At 44.9% G+C, this 17,551-nt stretch overlaps 1 protein-coding gene across 8 annotated transcripts in view; it reads right to left on the reverse strand.

Moving 5' to 3' along the window:
• Positions 1 to 17,551, reverse strand: part of TRIM24 (tripartite motif containing 24) — a 138,223-nt gene that overhangs the window by 32,808 nt on the left and 87,864 nt on the right. For 5 of the 8 annotated variants that reach the window (XR_010597938.1, XR_010597936.1, XM_065581852.1 and 2 more), the window contains 5 exons: positions 16,943 to 17,089; positions 14,424 to 14,541; positions 7,712 to 7,977; positions 3,088 to 3,255; positions 967 to 1,146 (listed from right to left, as the gene is read on the reverse strand). Coding sequence is in view for 5 of the 8 variants with exons in the window: in XM_065581852.1 (XP_065437924.1) it covers positions 967 to 1,146; positions 3,088 to 3,255; positions 7,712 to 7,977; positions 14,424 to 14,541; positions 16,943 to 17,089 (879 nt within the window). In the remaining 3 variants the exon portion in view is untranslated. The remainder of the gene's footprint in view (positions 1 to 966; positions 1,147 to 3,087; positions 3,256 to 7,711; positions 7,978 to 14,423; positions 14,542 to 16,942; positions 17,090 to 17,551) is intronic. The other 3 variants (XR_010597937.1, XM_065581845.1, XM_042851647.2) reach the window with 2 other exon arrangements.

A 17,551-nucleotide genomic window follows, 5' to 3' on the forward strand; every position in this document is an offset into this window, starting at 1 on the left:
TGTAGTGTGATGTGTTTTGTGTGTGTTAACTAAGTATCTTAAAACAATTTTAAATGATGGGGTATCCAGTTCTCATTACATTGTGTTATCACAATGCCTCTGCCAATGTTTTCAATTAAAAAAAATAAAAGATAAAAAGGTTATCCAAGATTTGAGAGCAACTCACAAGGACCAGGAGACAGGAGGAAGAAACAGGGATGAATAGCAAATTACTACTATAAATCATGAAATTTCAGTTATTCATAAACTGTTGAGAGCTGTTTAAGTGCACTTTTCTTATTTTTGACACAATGAAGTAGATAGCTTACAGCTCAAAATCTCTATTTGACCCTCCGATAAAGATGTAGTAATCCGAAGAGACTCTTACTGTATTCCAGTTCAAAGTCTATTAGATAAAATACAGCAAGATTATGACACTCCTTCCCCTCCTACCACACAAAAATTGTGTGAGATGAGCTCCTAACCCCCATTCCTACCCATAGGAAAAAAAATACTGAATGCGCTGATGAAGAAAAATTACTTCAGCCTAGCACTGTACATTAATATCTACATGGGACAGACTTTCAGTTATACAGAAACCTCAGTAATATAGTACTGAGACCCTAGATTTATAGCATGTACTATTATATGTCATGGGTATTGATGACCAAAGCTGAGGAAACTCATTTTTTATTAGCAGCAACTGAAGATGATGACAGATGAAGGCTAGTAGGTGTCTACATAAGAAGAGTAAAATTGCATTCTTCATTCTTACTCTTCCTGCCAGTCCTAAATCCCTGAAAGGCAGTGTCTCCAGAACAGTGTAGGAGCATGAAGGAAAACCTGAACTGTTGCTTTCTATATTGTACCAGTTTGGTAGGTAGGTAAAGAATTTCAGTGTCAAAGACCTTTCCATTGATCAACATTTGCAAACAGTAAATTCACTTTAAAATAAAAGCTGTAAACCATTGCTTGTGTTACTCTTACATCAGGAAGAGAAGGTAGGGTATAAGAACTACCCACTGGAGAACTCAGATCTATCATGGGTGGACCAAATGTCTTCCCATCATACCCTGCAGCACTAGTAACAGTGGGACTGGAAGGGGTGGATGTGGTGCTACTTGCAGTTGACGGGGCAGCTGAAGCTTGTCCACTGCTTATCTGCCACTAAAACAAAAACAAAAAACAAAACAAAACACAACCAGAATTCATCATTGTTCTTTTGCATGGTAGAAGACATCTATTACATAATCTGACCCTAATATGTTTGAACCAAGCAAGCGGCAACACAAAAGCAAAATGAGTTGAAATTAGAACTAAAATTCATATTTGCTTTGTAGTCTCAAATCGTGGAAAAAAGAGAAATAAGAGGTAGGACAAATGTATGAGATTTTTAAAAATCTTAAAATGTAATTTATTTCCTGCGGAAAACTGAATAGTTTTAGTGGAATAAATGCACTATCGACAATGGGCTGAATGTGAAAAGCTGTTCCTGTATTTTAGTACTGTAAACTAGGTACTGTTATTTAAGTGGACAGTGGAACGAAGTTGGGATGGGGTTTTTTTTTTTAAATGATTTAAAAGGACTTGTAAAGCAATCGATCTTCTCTTTGATTCAACTCACGTGACTGTGATAGCCATGGCACTATTATTCCATTTCTTAGGTCACAGACCAGTGTTTCATTCCTTCTTATGGTGGCAAGATACTCTGCTCTTTTTAAGCGTACAACAAACCTTAAATCGTTGTTGGTTCATTGGTATTTGCCTCACTGAGCAGCTAGAAAGTATCTGAAGTATTCACTCTTATCCCCACATAACTGCTGATCAGCTGGGGATTGATCACTTGCAGCAGAAGGTCCACAACTGTGGAATTTCTTTCCTCTCTTCATCTGTAAGAGTCCAGGTAGCTCCAGAGCCTAGTGGCAGCTCCAGCTTTTTAATCAGGCTTTTGCCTGTTTACTGGTGCAGTACCCAGGAGGGAAATTAGAGGGCGTGGTTTTCTACTCTATTTGTTCATGGACTGCTGTGAACAGAATGTGTGTTTGTGTTAAGTTTTGAAGGCCGCCCAGAAGTCAGTGATAGATACAAAATAAACATAGCAATAAATTAAAGCAAACATTTAAACCATAATTCACTCAAGCGACATCTACACTACAGCACTTACTACGGCACAGCTGCACTGATGCAGCTGCGCTGCTGTAGTGCTTGTGGTGAAGATGCTCTAAGCCAGTGGTGGGCAACCTGCGACCCATCAGGGTAATCTGCTGTCGGGCCACGAGACAGTTTGTTTACATTGATCATCCGCAGGCACAGCTGCCCGCAGCCCCCAATGGCCGCAGTTAGTTGTTCCCAGCCAAATGGGAGCTGCAGGAAGCAGCGGCCAGCACATCCCTGTGGCCCACACTGCTTCGTGCAGCTCCCATTGGCCGGAAACAGCGAACCACACACACTGGGAGCTGCGGGCAGCCGTGCCTGCAGACAATCAATGTAAACAAACTGTCTCGCGGCCCATCGGTGAATTACCCTACAGGCCACAGGTTGCCCACTGCTGCCCTAAGCCGACGGGAGAGAACTCTCCCATTGGCTTAGTAACTCCTGCCTCTGCTAGTGGTGGTGGCTATACCAACGAGAGAGATAGTACTGTCTACACCAGTGCTTATGTCAGTACAACTTATATCGCTCAGAGGTATGGTTTATTTAACCCCGATGACATAAGTTATACCGAAGTAACATGTTGTGTAGACAAAGTCTAACTCTTCCACTAGTCAAAGTAGTTGGAATGAACTGGACTTGACAATTAACTCATTTCAAAATCATCAGGTATCTTGTCCTGGACTAGACCAGTGGTTCTCAACTTGCGGGCCACTTGCGGCCCAATCAACACACAGCTGTATGGCCCAGAGATTCTACATATTGTGTAGATGTGGCCCACATAATAGAGAGAGCTGCATATGCAGCCCACAATGGTAAATGGGTTGAGAATCACTGGACTAGACAGTAATCTATTCACTGTAAATCTACCCTGGAAAAGTAAGGAATGTAAGTTATAAAATGAATATACATAGTATTCAATTTTTATTTTTGGGTGGGTGAGTGGAAAAAGTTTACCTGTTTAATAGCTTGCTGTGCCAAGAACGCCATCTGCAATGGGTTGGGCTTTATTGTTAGTCTTGGTACATTCTGGTTCTGGGGACCCCTCATTTGTTGAGCAGGAAGAATTGATCCATTAGAGTTGGGATTGTGATTCTGAAAGTTAATCAAGCGTGGAGGTGGCTGCTGGAAGAGACAGACAATCCCCTCAGTTAGCTGTCTGAGGACTGACACCAAACACTCCAGAAAAAACTTTTTCCTCAACCTCCCATTTTAACTTTTAAAATACATGACAAATATAGTACTGAATCATTCACTCAAATGCAAGATGAAATCAGATCTCAGCATTGATGCACCTTGCCAATTAAGAGTAAAATATAACAGGTTACAATTAATTATTCTACCCGAACTAATCACTGGGGAAAATTGTGTAATGATATGAAAAGAGGACGTTACTTACCTCTAACTGGCGGCTCTTCTTTATTCCACTGTGGGTTATGCCTGGACACCATGTGCCTGGAGCTGGAGAATTTGAAAGCAGCGTCCATTGGTCTGCACATGCGCCCTGGCTCACTTTGTGCCTCTGACCGAGGGGATGAAGGGTGGGGCAGACCGATCGCCTCTCCAGCTCCTTCTCTATCACGAATCAGATAAGTTCCGAAGCAGAGGGGGAAGGACGACGTATAGTGGAATACAGGTATGGACCATGCATCCAAAAGAACCTCCAGCTAGATAAGTAACCGCCTCCTCTTCTTGGAGTGATGGTGCCTATTGCATTCCACTGTAGGTGATTGACAAGCAGTACCTAAGCAGGAGGAGGGTTTGAGGATGTAGACGGTAGGGCTGAGCAGAGTACCACCATCCCAAAGGGAGGTATCGGCAGAAGAGTCCTGCACCAGTCCATGCTGTCTTGCAAATGTGTGAACCGAGCTCCATGTGGTTGCTTTATAGATGTTTAGGAAGGGTCCCTCTTGAAGAGATGCCATGGTTGCTGCTTATGCTCTGGTGGAACAAGGTTAGAAAGCGGAGAGTAGAATGCAGCCAGAAATCTATTTGGAGATTCTCTGGATGGAGAGGACATGCCCTCTGATTCTTTTTTCTATAGCGACAAACAAACAGTCTTGGGGAATAATTGATTGGTTTTGTTCTCTGTAGGTAAAAATCCAAGGCTCACCAAACACTGAGGGAGTGGAGTCTTTATTCCTCTGTGGAAGCATGCAGTTTTGGGAAGATCACAGGTAACTGAATGGATTGATTAAGCTTAAATTCCTACGCTACTTCAGGGGGTATTTGGGGTATAGACACAAATAAACCTTATCCTTATGGAATTTGTGCATGGAGGATCTGTCATCACCACTCCAAGTTCATCAACCCTACTCGCTGAGGTGATGGCTAGAAGGAAAGCAACCTTTATGGAAAGAAGGGACATGGAGCAAGTAGCTAAAGGCTCAAAGTGGAGCCTCATGAGTACAGAGAGAACGAGGTTTAGGTCTCACTGGGGAGTAGGTTTCTGAATAGATGGGACCAAGTAGCCCTGTGAAGGTGGATGGTATGTCCTGAACGTTGCTAAATGAATTCGCAAGGAGCTGACAGACATCTGCTGTTTTCAAAGATAGAATACAGTCCAAGATGACTAGGAGAGAGTAGTCTGTGGGAGGATGCCTCTTTTGTGTACTCAAGAAAAGAAGTGCTTCCATTTAGCTAGGTAGCATTTTCTAGTAGACTCCTGTCTACTATTAGAGAGGATGATTCATACGGTTGTGAGGCATGAACATTCTAGGGATGATGCCCGTCCAAATACTGAGGACTCACGGGAGGTGGATGTGGATCAAAATGCTTGTTCTTGCCCTGCCACTGGGTCAGGAGCTTGGGGAACATTGGGAGGACGAGTGGTGGTTGGGATGATATGTAGGAGGTTGGGAAATCAGAACGGTCTGGGCCAGAAGCGGACAATCAGGATGACCCGTCCACTCTTCTCCTGGATTTTGCGCAGAACTCGTAGCAGGAACGGTAGCGGAGGGAAGATATAGCTGTACTGGTCCAACCAGGGAAGAAGCAGATCGTCACCCTAGGAGTGGCAACCCAGGGCTCCTCGGAAGCAATATGTAGTGCATTTCCTGTTTGTTTCAGAGGTGAACAGATCCCTGGTTGGGGTTCCACATAGAGGGAAAATATTGTGCAGAACCAAGTGGTGGAGCTCCTGCTTGTGGTGGATGATGAAATGTCTGCTGAGGGAATCTGCAAGTTTTGCTTCCCCAGAAGGTAGGCTTCCAATAGGGTGATTTGATTGCCGATACTCCAGTTCCAAGGGCTGACCACTTCTGTGCACAGGGAGACTGGTCTTGCTCCTCCCTGTTTGTTGACATAGAAGACAGTCGTAACGTTATTTGACATACTGACAAAGTGAATACGGATGAAGGGAACAAAGGAGACTCATGCCTTCAAGACTGCTTGCAACTCCAGGATATTGACATGCATTCTGGACTCTTGAGATATCCAAGCACCTTGTGCTATGTCACTGTTCATGTGGCTCTCCCAACCTAATAGGGATGCATCTGTAATAATGGTCCTGTCCGCAGAGGAAGGGAGAAAGGGGATGACCATGCATACCTGATGAGGATTTGTCCACCATAGCAGGGAAGACACTACCTTGGGCTGGAGCTGTCACCATGAGGTTCGTGGAATGGCGGCTTGGGGAGTATATCAACTGCAGCCATGTTTGAAGCCAACAAAGGTGGTCTAGCGAAGGGTGGGGACCTAGGTCAGATGGCCATGTACACCTACAAGAGACAGATGTGTCTTGACTGGTACTTAAGGATTACTTGTTCATGGTCTGTAACCTGTCCTTGAGCAGGTATGTTCTTGTTGTGATAGAATTTAAGGTTGCCCTGATGAAGTTCAGAGATTGCATGGGAATGAGAACAGATTTTTCTGTGTTTACACTGATTCCCAGCGAGGAGAGGATGTGTAGCATCAGGGAAGTTGATGCATAGGCTTCCTGGCAGGACTTGGCAGCAAGGAGCCAGTCATTGAGGTAGGGGAATACAATGAGACCACAACATCTGACATGGGCTGCTACTATGGAGAATATCTTGATGAAGACTCTGGGAGCGATCACTATTCTGAACGGGAGTGCTCTATACTGAAAATGGTTAGAATCCACCATGAATCTGAGAAAGCATCTGTGGGCAGGATGAATATCTATGTGAAAGTAGGCATCCTTCATATTGAGATCCGTGAACTATATGCCATTTTCTAAAGATGGACCTATTGCTGCCAATGTGACCATGCAAAATCTGAGTTTATAAATGAAGTGGTTGAGATGGTGGAGGTCGAGAATTGGTTTCCAACTGCCCTTCTTTTTGGTATCAGGAAGTAGGACAAATAAAACCCTCCTCCTTGGTATTGAGGAGGGACATGTGCTATTGCTCCTTGCTGCAGTAACAAGGTTGCCTCTTTTGAGAATACTCGCGTGAGAGTGGTCCCCTAAAGGGTGGTGAGGGTTTTGGCGGAGGTAGGGAAGCAAACTCAATTGGATAGCCAGAATGGATGACATTTAGCACCCATTTGTCTGTTATCACACTCCAGGTGTTGAAAAAGAGTGTGTTTCATGGCTCTCGAGCGCCCATCAAAAATAACGTTAAGGCAGTGGCTGAGACTGAGATGCCAAGGTTGTTGCAGAGAGTGTAGGGAAGCAGGACTTTTGAAACCTCTGTCTCCTACGTGGTGGTTCATAGGCCTTCTGAAGGAAAAACTGCTGAGCCATGTGTCTAGATTTAACCAATGGGCAATGAAACTTCTTCTTAAGGGCAGGTGTGTATATCTTCAGCAAGTGGAGGGTAGCCCTGGAATCCTTTAGGGTATGGAGAGACTTGTCCCTCTTCAGTCTGGGTCCTTCTTCTCTGGCCTTCTCCATGAGGTATTTGCAGAGATAAAATTCCTGTACTTCTTGGGTATGGCTGAGGAATGATCAGCCGATACATCGCGGCGAGGTGCAGTGAGCTGCCCCAAGGCAGTACAGGTAGCACTGGTGGTTGCCGCTGACTGAGAAGGATCATGGGCAGGAAGCAGAGTTTGAAGCCTGGAGTCCTGGGCATAGTCTGGTGCCCCGGGGTTTTTAGACTAATTAAATGCTAAAACAGTAAAAACTATTAGAACTGTTAACACTATTTACAAACTAGATGATTTTTATTTTGTAGAACTAAACTGAAGCTGTGGAAACGTAAAGGTTCCGTTCGGACCACGCAGCAGTGAGAAGGAACTGGAGAGGCAGTTGGTCCGCCCCATCCTTTATCCCCTTGGAGGCACGAGGCGAGCCAGGGTGCATGTGCAGACCAATGGACACTGCTTTCAAATTCTCTGGCACCAGGCGGATGTGTAATCCATAGCGGAATACAACAGGGACCATCACTCAAAGAATAAGAGTTCTTTACAATGCTTAGAGATTATCAGAAAGTTCCTGAGATACGGGCATTGAGATCTTGAAAAAAATGCTGTAAATACATACAATATGGGCTTCCTTATAACTATATGTGCTAAAGAAAGCTGTGCCAATGAAAGGTCACTGGAAGTCACCCTGTTATCATTCTGTTAGAACAAGTACAATCAGACATGTGTTCTCTCTGGAACAACGATAGTTTACCTGATGAGAAGTAGGAGTGTGCTGCATGGGACCTGGAATTCTTGGGTTTGGTAGAGCCACTGGACCTACCCTGCGTTGAGCCTGCTGCCTCTGAGCCATGACCTGCTGCTGCATGTGCTGGAGTCGTAGTTGAGCTAAACTGATCTGTGTTGGGAACTTAGACAGTTGGTTTGAAGGTAAGCCACTTTGTGGCTGTAAATTTGGTTCCATCACAGGGCTCTTGGGCATGTGTGGTGGGGTTTCTTTATCTTCAATTACCAGAGAACCTGGTAAAAAATAAAAATACAAGTTTTAATGTTCACCTTACTCTTTGGAGATATGCAGGTTTTCATTTCCCTCTTTTTATGCCATCAGACCACCATTCCTAATTGCAGTTTAAAAGATGGGTAAACAATTCTTTCCAGAATCAGTGTCAGCAGAACTGCATGCATTATTGTGCCATCAATAACAATGAGGGCCCTTCTATTACACTGAAAACTATGGGTTATTTAACTTAAACTGAGATACTTTAAAATGTTGCTATTTCATTTTCTTAGATATATTCTAAACAGCACCCAATCACTAAGTTATTTAGTAACAGCCAGTTAGCTTTTAGATATTATCACACTGTCAGTAAAGAGTCTAGCTCAGGGGTCTCAAACTCAGATGACCCCGAGGGCCGCATGAGGACTAGTGCATTGGCCCGAGGGCCGCATCCCTGACACCCCCGCCACTGCCTCTGGCCCCGCCCCCACTCCACCCCTTCCAATTAGGCCCCACCCCTTCCCTGCCCCATTCCAATCCCTTCCCTGAAGTCCCCACCCCAACGCTGCCCCCAGGGGGTGCAGAAAGGGTGCAGCGGGGGCTGAGGGCAGGGAGTTGAGGTGCAGGTGGTGTGCAGGGTGCTCAGGACAGGGAGTTGGTGTGTGGGATACAAGAGGGGTGCGGCAGGGGGCTGGGGTGCAGCAGGTGGCTCAGGGCAGGGAGTTGGGGTGGGGGATGCGGCAGGGGGCTCAGGGCATGGAGTTGGGGTGCAGGAGGGGTACGGGATGTGGCAGGGGGCTCGTGGCAGGGAGTTGGGGGTGCAGGAAGGGTTCAGGGTGTGAGCTCCAGCCTGGTGCCGCTTACCTAGAGCGGCTCTGGGGTGGCAGCAGCACTCACTGGGGCCAGGGCAGACTCCCTGCCTGCCTTGGCCCCCGGCTCCGCGCTGCTCCATTCCAGGAAGCAGCTGGAACCGTGTCCCTACAGCCCCTGGGGGAGGGGCTCAGGGTTCCCTGCTTGTGCTGCTCTTGCCGCTCCTCCAGGTACCTCCTACGAAGCTCCCATTGGCTGCGGTTCCCTGTTCCCGGCCAATGGGAGCTGCAGGGGGCGGTGCCTGGAAGGAGGCAATGCCGGAGCCCTCTGCCTCCTTCCCCCTTCCCCCCTGGCCCAAAGGGGCGTGCTGCCGGCTGCTTCAGAGAGCAGCGTGGGGCTCGCAGCATCAGGAGCAATCCCACGGGTAGGTAGAGGGGCGGGGGGCATGGGGAGCTTGGCGGGCCACACACAAGAGCCCCGCGGGCCGCGTGTTTGAGACCCCTGGTCTAGCTAGTACTCTAGCCAACACAACTTCAGGCCTGAGTTTCTTCAATATACTATTACAAGACATGGTCTATGGGGAAAAAAATGTTCCCTGATCAACCTTGACTCTGAAGCTTTAACCCCTGGAGGCTTCAACTTCTGAAACTGTGTAATAAACCATGGAAACACACCAAAAAGGGCCAGTGCTAAATTATTATTATTATTATTCATTGGATGACGAATTGGAGAACACATCAAGCTAAGACAGCTCTGCAGCTTCCTGAGATGAAGCCTAGCCAACCGAACCATGTAAATACGTGAGGCCATATGCCCCAGAAGTCTGAGGCAATTTTGAACTGTTGTGGTAGGATAGGCCTTCACGTCTAATAAAATGGCCAGCATCGTCTGGAATCTTGTTTGCACGAGGAACACCCTGTTTTCCGTAGAATCTAAGACTGTTCCTGTAAACTCTATCTTATGAACAGGAGAGAGGACTAACTTTTCCTCTTTGATCAGTAATCCTACTGTGCTGAAGGTGGTTTGGATCATGGTCATGCTAGATATTACCTGGCTCTTGGATTGGCCTCTCACCCACCAGTCATCCAGGTATAGAAACACTTGAACTTCATTATATAATGCCTGCATCTGTAACTTTCACTCCATGCATCTAAAGAAATAGGGTTTTTACCCACGAAAGCTTATGCCCAAATAAATCTGTTAGTCTTTAAGGTGCCACCGGACTCCTTGTTGTTTACTTGAACTTCTGATTTCCTCAGAAACACTGCCACCACTGCCATCCACTTTGTAAAAACACATGGGGTCACAGATAGTTTGCAGACCTGCCATTTAGCCTGACAGTGGGATCGGCTAACCAGAAATCTGAGGAATTATTGTTGCTTTGATTTATTGCGACATGAAAATGTGTGTCCTTTAAGGTGAGCACATCAGTTGCCAGGATCCAGGGAGGGCATAACGGAAGCCAGAGTGAACATGCAAAACTTTATTTTCTTTAGATATTTATTGAGCTCCTGCATGTCTAGTACAGTTCTGAGACCTCCTTTTGCTTTTGGGATTAGGAAGTGGCGAGAATAAAACCCCTTTATCTCTGTGCAGAAGAGGAACTTCTTCTATGGCTCCCAACAAGAGAAGAGACTGTACCTCAGAGATGACCTTTGTGAGAACGGTCCCTGAAAAGGGATGGGGGACAGAGGTGGTGGTGGTGGGGTAGAAATAAACTGAAGAGTGTATCACAATTCCATCATGTGTAAAACCCATTGATCTGTAGAAATATGGGTCCAAGCACTTAGGAAGTGGGATAGTCTGTTGGAAGAAATCGGGGTATGAGAAGCTGGCAAACTGAAAACTGGTAAGCTGTCCTCAACCAGAATGTCAAAATGGTGTTCTTGTCCTGTCTGGACAAATTTATAGCAGACAAAAAACAAACAAAACAAAACAAAAAAAGAGTAGGCAGAGGTATTCTCCTGTAACTTCTCCCTTTCTTTATAGGCCAGGTCCTGATGGTGAGACATACAGAAAGCATAATGATGAGGCTACTGTAGACAGAACCACTGCTTCTTTGGCAGAAGAGTGTAAATATCCATAGACTTGTGCATAGCCCTAGAGTCTGTTTCAGGCTATGAAGCCGGTCATCGATCTGCTGTGCAAATAGTTATAGTTCCTCAAAGGGGAGATCTTGAATGGTTTGTTGGCCCTTTTGAGGAGGACCTGATGCCTGCAGCCACAAACAGCCAATGCCCTGGCTCGGTCATCAGAATCTGCAGCATCCAATGCAGCCTGAAGCGGCCATCATCTTTCCCTCATTAACTATAGTGTGGAAACTCTTGCCTGGTCTCCCCCTGCAACTTGTCTATTAATTTTAAAATATTGTCCCAGAGGGAGAAGTTATAACATCCCAGCAATACATGCTGATTAGCAATCCGGAGGTGTAATCCTGCTGTCAAATGTATTTTTTTCCACAAAAAGATCAAGCTATTTTGCAACTTTTAATTTTCAAGTAGATGTCTGCTGACCTTGGTGCGTGCTCTCATTAGAAACTGAAGCAACCAAAGACTCCAGGTATGGAAAGACATACAAATGTACAAACCTCCATGAGGGCACATAATCCTTCTGCTCTGTCCTTTTAGCTGTAGGAGGCATGGAAGATGGAGTTTGCCATAACACTTTAGTGAACTCCAGAACAGCCTTGTTTATGCAAACTGCCACTTAAGAAGGCCCCACAGATCCCACAATATCAACCAATCTGTGTGAGTTCTCCGGAACTACCTCCACCTGCATGTCTAGGGAGGAAGTCACACTTTTTAGAAGGTTCTGTTGAGATGTTTCCTAAACTGCCGGTGACACTGGTATTGAGAGACTCAGCAGATCGTGTGTCACAGCATATACCTGAGGTATTGTTGGCACTGGGACAGTCTCTTGATACTGCTGAGTCAAAGATGGTATCACCTTAGAGGTCAGTCTCAACAAGGCTGCAATCAGCATCAGTCAGCAACCCTGCCTGATGTGCTATTTACCGCAGGGAGTGCCTCTGCATCAAGCACACTCGACTTTCCTTCCCAGCTTGTTTGCTGGACTTCAGTGCCAGAGACCTTATTCTCCTGGGTGCTGAGTCCCTTGATGTCAGCTTATGGTGCCTCCTCTTCAGTACCAGAGAAGATCTGTGTTGAGACTCTGAGAAGACAGGTAACCACTCCTAACTGAAGGAGACTCGCTTGGTGCATGCTCTAAATGGGGATGCTCCCTGGGTAGGTGGAGGGCTGCCTCCATAAGGTGCTTTAGTCTGACTTCCCTGTACTTCTTAATTCTGGGCTTAAAGTCCCTGCACATTTGGCACCAGTCTCCGATGTGTGTCACCTGAAGTGAGAGTCACTGCCTGGCCCTGATTTCTTGCATGCATCACAAGGCCTGAAGCCCAGAGACCGAGGCATGCCTCGACACTGGGCACTAATACCCCTGTGGTGGGAACCGAAGAACATACTAATAAGTATCCCAGGACAAGGAAACTTAATAGCAAAAAATTCTGTTAAAGCAAACTATTAAACAAGTGCGCACTATATACAAGACTAAGAAAGGGAAACACTTGCAGCAACAAGATAAAGTGCTCCGACAACCGTCACAGCACTAAGAAGGAACTGAGGGAGGTCAGGGACAGCTTTGCCTTTACAGCTTCGCACAGCAGCATGAGACAGCAGAAGGTGCATGCACCACCCCAACAGGTACCACTAAGGGAAAAGTCCCAGATGCTAATGCATTGAGCGCCCACATACCTGAAGTGGAATGGACATATGCAATCACTTGAAACAGAATCGAGTAGTTATTCAGTACCTGTGAGAAAGTGCTGTCATGACAAGATCCTCTTATGCCAACATTTCCCCACCTTTTTGTTATAATTAGGGTCCTACCAAATTCACAGTCTATTCTCATTAATTTCACAGCCAGAGGGTTTTAAAATTGGTCAATTTCATGATTTCAGATGTTTACATCTGAAATTTCAGGGTGTTATAACGGTGGGGGTATCGTAGGGGGGGTTGCAAAATTGCTGCGCCGGGGGAGGGGGAAGGGTACCAAGAGTGACACCCTCACTTCTGTGCTGCCTAGGCAGCAGCCTTCGAGCTTCCTGCAGTTAGAGGAGGTTCTCGGAGGTGGAGAGGCTCTCCCGCATGCTGCTAGGAGCACCCCAGCAGGGGCTCCTAGCTGCCAGTCCAGGCCAGTGACAGATTAAGGCAGGGTCCCCCTGTCAATTTGAGCCCCCCAACCCGGAAAAATGGGTGCCCCAGCCCCAGAAGAAGCTCCAGAAGCCCCGATCGGGTCACCCTGAGCCCCAGCAGGAGCCCTGGGGGACGGAAATCCCGAGCCTGGGCTGCCCTGGCTGCAGCCAGCAGAAGTGGAAGTCCTCAGCCCCAGGAACCACTGGGGGGGAAGATGCCCCGAGCTGTGGCAGGAATCGTGAGATGGGGGCAGAAGCCCAGACCCCAGGCTGCCCCAGCTACAACCGCCGAGAGCAGAAGCCTCCAGCCCGGGAGGACCCACTGGGGGAGGAAGCCCCAAGCTTGGCGCCCAGAACTGGGGCGGAGGGAGAAGAGACAAGCCAGGAGCCCATCTCCCGGGCTGCTGCAGCACAGAAGTGAGGGTGTACCACCCTCATTTCTGCGCTGCCTCTGGAGGTGGGTCTTATCTCTCCACCAAGAGCAGCCATGCAGGGGAAGGACAACTCCTGTCCCTTCTCAGCATGTCCGGACTAGCAGCTAGGAGCCCCAGGCTCCCAGCAGCAGGGGAGATCAGATTTCATAGAGAAAGGCTGATTCCACAGCCGTGAAATTGGTAGGGCCCTAGTTATAATGCAAAGCTGGTTGCACTTTTTGACCAAAGGCCAAAATGCCTGACAGGTACATCCAAAATCACTCTCCAACAGAAAGATGGAGACACTGACAAAAAACCCTGCAGATATTGAAAACAAGGGAGGCACGACAATTATCAAATTCCTCAAGATAGAGACATTCTAGCCTCCAATTCCTGCTCCTAGCAGGACAGTTCCTATGCTGCATGTCTTCATTAGACTGAGTACGTATACTTAGTCAATCATACTGAACAGGCTCTTCACAAAACTCCCTATCATAGGATGTACAAGCAGAAACCTAGCCAGTGGCAGATAGAAGAGAAAATGCAAATGCCAGTCTGAAGGTAGGAATCCAGCCTGCCTAGAGAGCATGGTACAGTGGGGATGGTCAATCTTTGCTTGCTTTATGAGCTTTATGCTTTAACAATTTGCCAAGGACAGTAAGCAAAATCTACAGAGCTAGGAAAAAAGCACCCAACTCCAACAGAAAACTATTGCTCAAAAGACTGCTTTCTGTACCTGATGCAGTTTCATTGAAGTTTCCCATTGTAGTTTTTTCCTTTTCATCTCCCCACCTCAGTTAGCTAAAACTAGTTAGGCACTGCCTATCTAGCCTTACTACCTGGAACAGCATCCAATATGGAGTCAGATCAGACATGCCCTATAGAGTAATTTCTGTCCACAGGTAGAAGATATATTAAAGAACACATGAGAAATACGCTCAATTATTTATCTGGGAGGCCGGTCAGCTGACAAAACTATTTTTAGTGATACCACCAGTTTCTAAAGAAGTTGATAAAACAAGCAGGAGCCACATCATACCTAGATTGAAAATATTTTGAGCCCAGAAGCTAGGATCACAGTGAAACTGGACAGTGGTGTTAGTCACTGGTGAAGCATCACACCTTGCTCGAAGGAGATACCGTAGACGATATGTAATCTAGAACAGGAAAACACCTTGTACAAAACACATTTTTTTCTTCTAGGAAAAAACCCTGGTTAACTTGTACTAATTTTCCCACAAGACAGTAACAGGGTTTAATGTTTATTATCTGAGCAAAATGCCTTGAATTGGAGTGAAAAGAACATAAGTTTGTGCAACCAACTAAAAGCATGGATTTTCAGCTTCCCACTCTCCCCTTAACCCTAACCCCCCCCCACACAAAAAGTAATTTTCAACACTCATTAACTATAGTATAAAATAAATGATGTTTTTCTAACTGTAGCGATACGTAGTCATCCCTAGATGACAACGTAATGACCCAATATATTTGCAAATAAATTTTGTTCTTTATGTGATCATTCCTTGTCTGAAAATTATCTGTTCTCACTTGTGTCAGATCTTACTATTCTCATTAGAAAGGATGTTATCTCAGAATAAAATTTTCTATCCTCCCTCCCTCCAATAAAGAAATGAATTAATATATAAGAATTCTCTGAAATGTTCTAATAGCTAAGAGCTTTTCTAAGCCCTTAGTTTCAAGGATTAGATTATGTTTACAATCGGAGAGAAAATATTATAAGAGTAGAATACTTCAGGTCAGACAATTAAAAATTCAGGTTTCATTAGGAAGGAAAAATGTTGGGGGAAAAGGCCCAGGGAAACACAAGCAAGGGCTGACACATTAATCCAAGTACTAATTATACCATAATACAGACATAATTTCAGACAGGAAAAAGCTAGCCAACTCAACACACTTATTCCTTTTGGATTCCTCCTAATCTCAATTCCTCTGAAAACTTTTCTTTCCCCCACCCCCCAAAAAAAATTTCTACTGAAGATGCCTCTTAATCTCATACTATTTGGTTAAATTAACTTCCCTACTTGTATTGACATGGATTACCTACTACATAAATATTTTCATAGAGTTCCTTATTTACTTGTAGTTTTCTAAACTTTAGGTAGGTCAGTTCTAGAATACCTAACCAGTGTGAAAATGCATGACAAAATATATTTTTTAAAAGGGGATGTGGGAATGTTCAAAGCTGTAATCACTACCAATTTGAATGCAGGCAAAGCAGGATTCCTGTGGACACCAGCAGTAGCTGGGGTACTAACATCACAGGATTGCTTCAATTTTAGTTCATGTTCACATGAGAGTTTTTAAAACTGTCTATGGCATACCTGGCTCTACATATGGTTTTTATCTATTCATTACAAGACTAAAACTGTTAGCTACTACAATTATTCACAGTAGCTAACAGTGTGTTGGTCATGCCAGAAGTCTAGGTTGGCACACAGATGTCTTTCTGCAACCTGCTCAGTCCATTCCCTTTTCTGCAGTGTGGATACGGCTTCCTAGCTGTAATCTGTGTAATGTAGTTGGCTAGGCTATACTCCTTCCCAGCTCTATGTGGTAGGATACCCCACAGTGCACAGCCTCACATGTTGCTCTGTACAGGTGTATGCCCTCTGGAGCAGATTTCTAAGGGCACAGAACAGCCAGGCATCCAACTTTCAAATGTCTTTGCCTTTGGCAGGAGCTAGGCACTTAACTCCCTTTGTGCTTTGAAAGTCTCCCTTGGTGTCTTGCTGATAGTTTGCATGATGGGATAGTTGCCCAGAATGCACTGATACAATCATGGTTAGGAAGCCTGGTAGGTGTGGATGAGCAAACAATTGTGACAGCAAAAAAGACTGTGTCGATATAACTCCATTTATCTGCAATTGTGTAAATGCCCATATCTCTAATCTTTTTTAAAAATCACAATTGTATGTGTAATGTAGCAGGACCTTTGTATGTTTAGGCCTTGGTTTCTGTTTTAAAATGAAAAAGTTTCGCTTTAGTATGTATCAACCTATAGCATCACTACTTCAGTCCATCAGGTACTTAATGCATACTTGCAAGTCTGAAGACAAGGTCTTAGAACCCCTTTCAATGGAAGGTTATACTGACTGTGGAGGAGCCAACATGTTAATTTTACATTAAAAAGCTATATCTACATTATCCATTATGTTTGGATCACCTCATCCTTAAGCTGAAAAAGTTGTGCTAATAGTATGAGCATGTATACACACAGACATGCTTCATCCTAAAAAGGTTAACAGTAGTGATTCATACACTTCCACAGAAGTGGGACAATCCCTATCTCAGTAGACAACTTGCAACAATTAAAATTTTCAGGAATATCTAGGAGGGATCAGAAGTCAAAGTTTTAACATCCTCCTCAACTTGTGCTGTTGTAGGGGGGAAAAATGTATATTACACACTTGTGCTGCAATATACTGAAGTAATCAACAAGATTAATTCCTTGACTTTACTTAAGACGCAGAAAATTCACTTGTTTGACTTAGCTATGGCCCCTTAGCAACTAAGGAATACTGTCTTTCCTAGCCTTACCAGGCGTTTGCTGTACAATAATGCTGTGCTGCTGCCACTGGAAACTGCCCACTTGGAAAAATTCATGACATGTTCCAGCTGTTTAGAAAGACTTGCTACTTCCTGTTGTTGCTGCAGAAGCTTAATCCGATGGTCTTTTGACAGACTCTGAAAGGGTAAAGCACTTCCAGTGAAATTTTCAATTTACTGCAGAAATGTATTAGCTCTCACTTGCTAATCCATAAACATGATAATCCTCAAAAATATCAAATAGTTTCACCTCATTTTTCAGAAGAGATTTAAAGAGAGATTATATACTCTGAAAAGTGACTAAAATTGGTACACTCTTACTCAAGAGATCAGCCCACTGTGTATTCAGATTCCCATCTTCTTTCTTTAGTGACAGAAAGAAGTTTCTATGGGTTTTTACTCTATGGTAGTGTTTAGATAGGTTTCCCTCACAGACTGTCCTATCCTACTTGTTATTACAATAAAGTTGGAAAGCTGAATTTGTGGCATCTCAACCTCAGTTTCCCTGCATCATACATAGATCTGTGACTTCACTGCACAGCCCAGCTTCTTTTGCTTGATTATGAGGGAGGGCAGCCCTGATTCATGAAAACTAAATGC

This window comes from Chrysemys picta, chromosome 1 (assembly GCF_011386835.1).
Source record: "Chrysemys picta bellii isolate R12L10 chromosome 1, ASM1138683v2, whole genome shotgun sequence".
NCBI lineage: Eukaryota > Metazoa > Chordata > Testudines > Emydidae > Chrysemys > Chrysemys picta.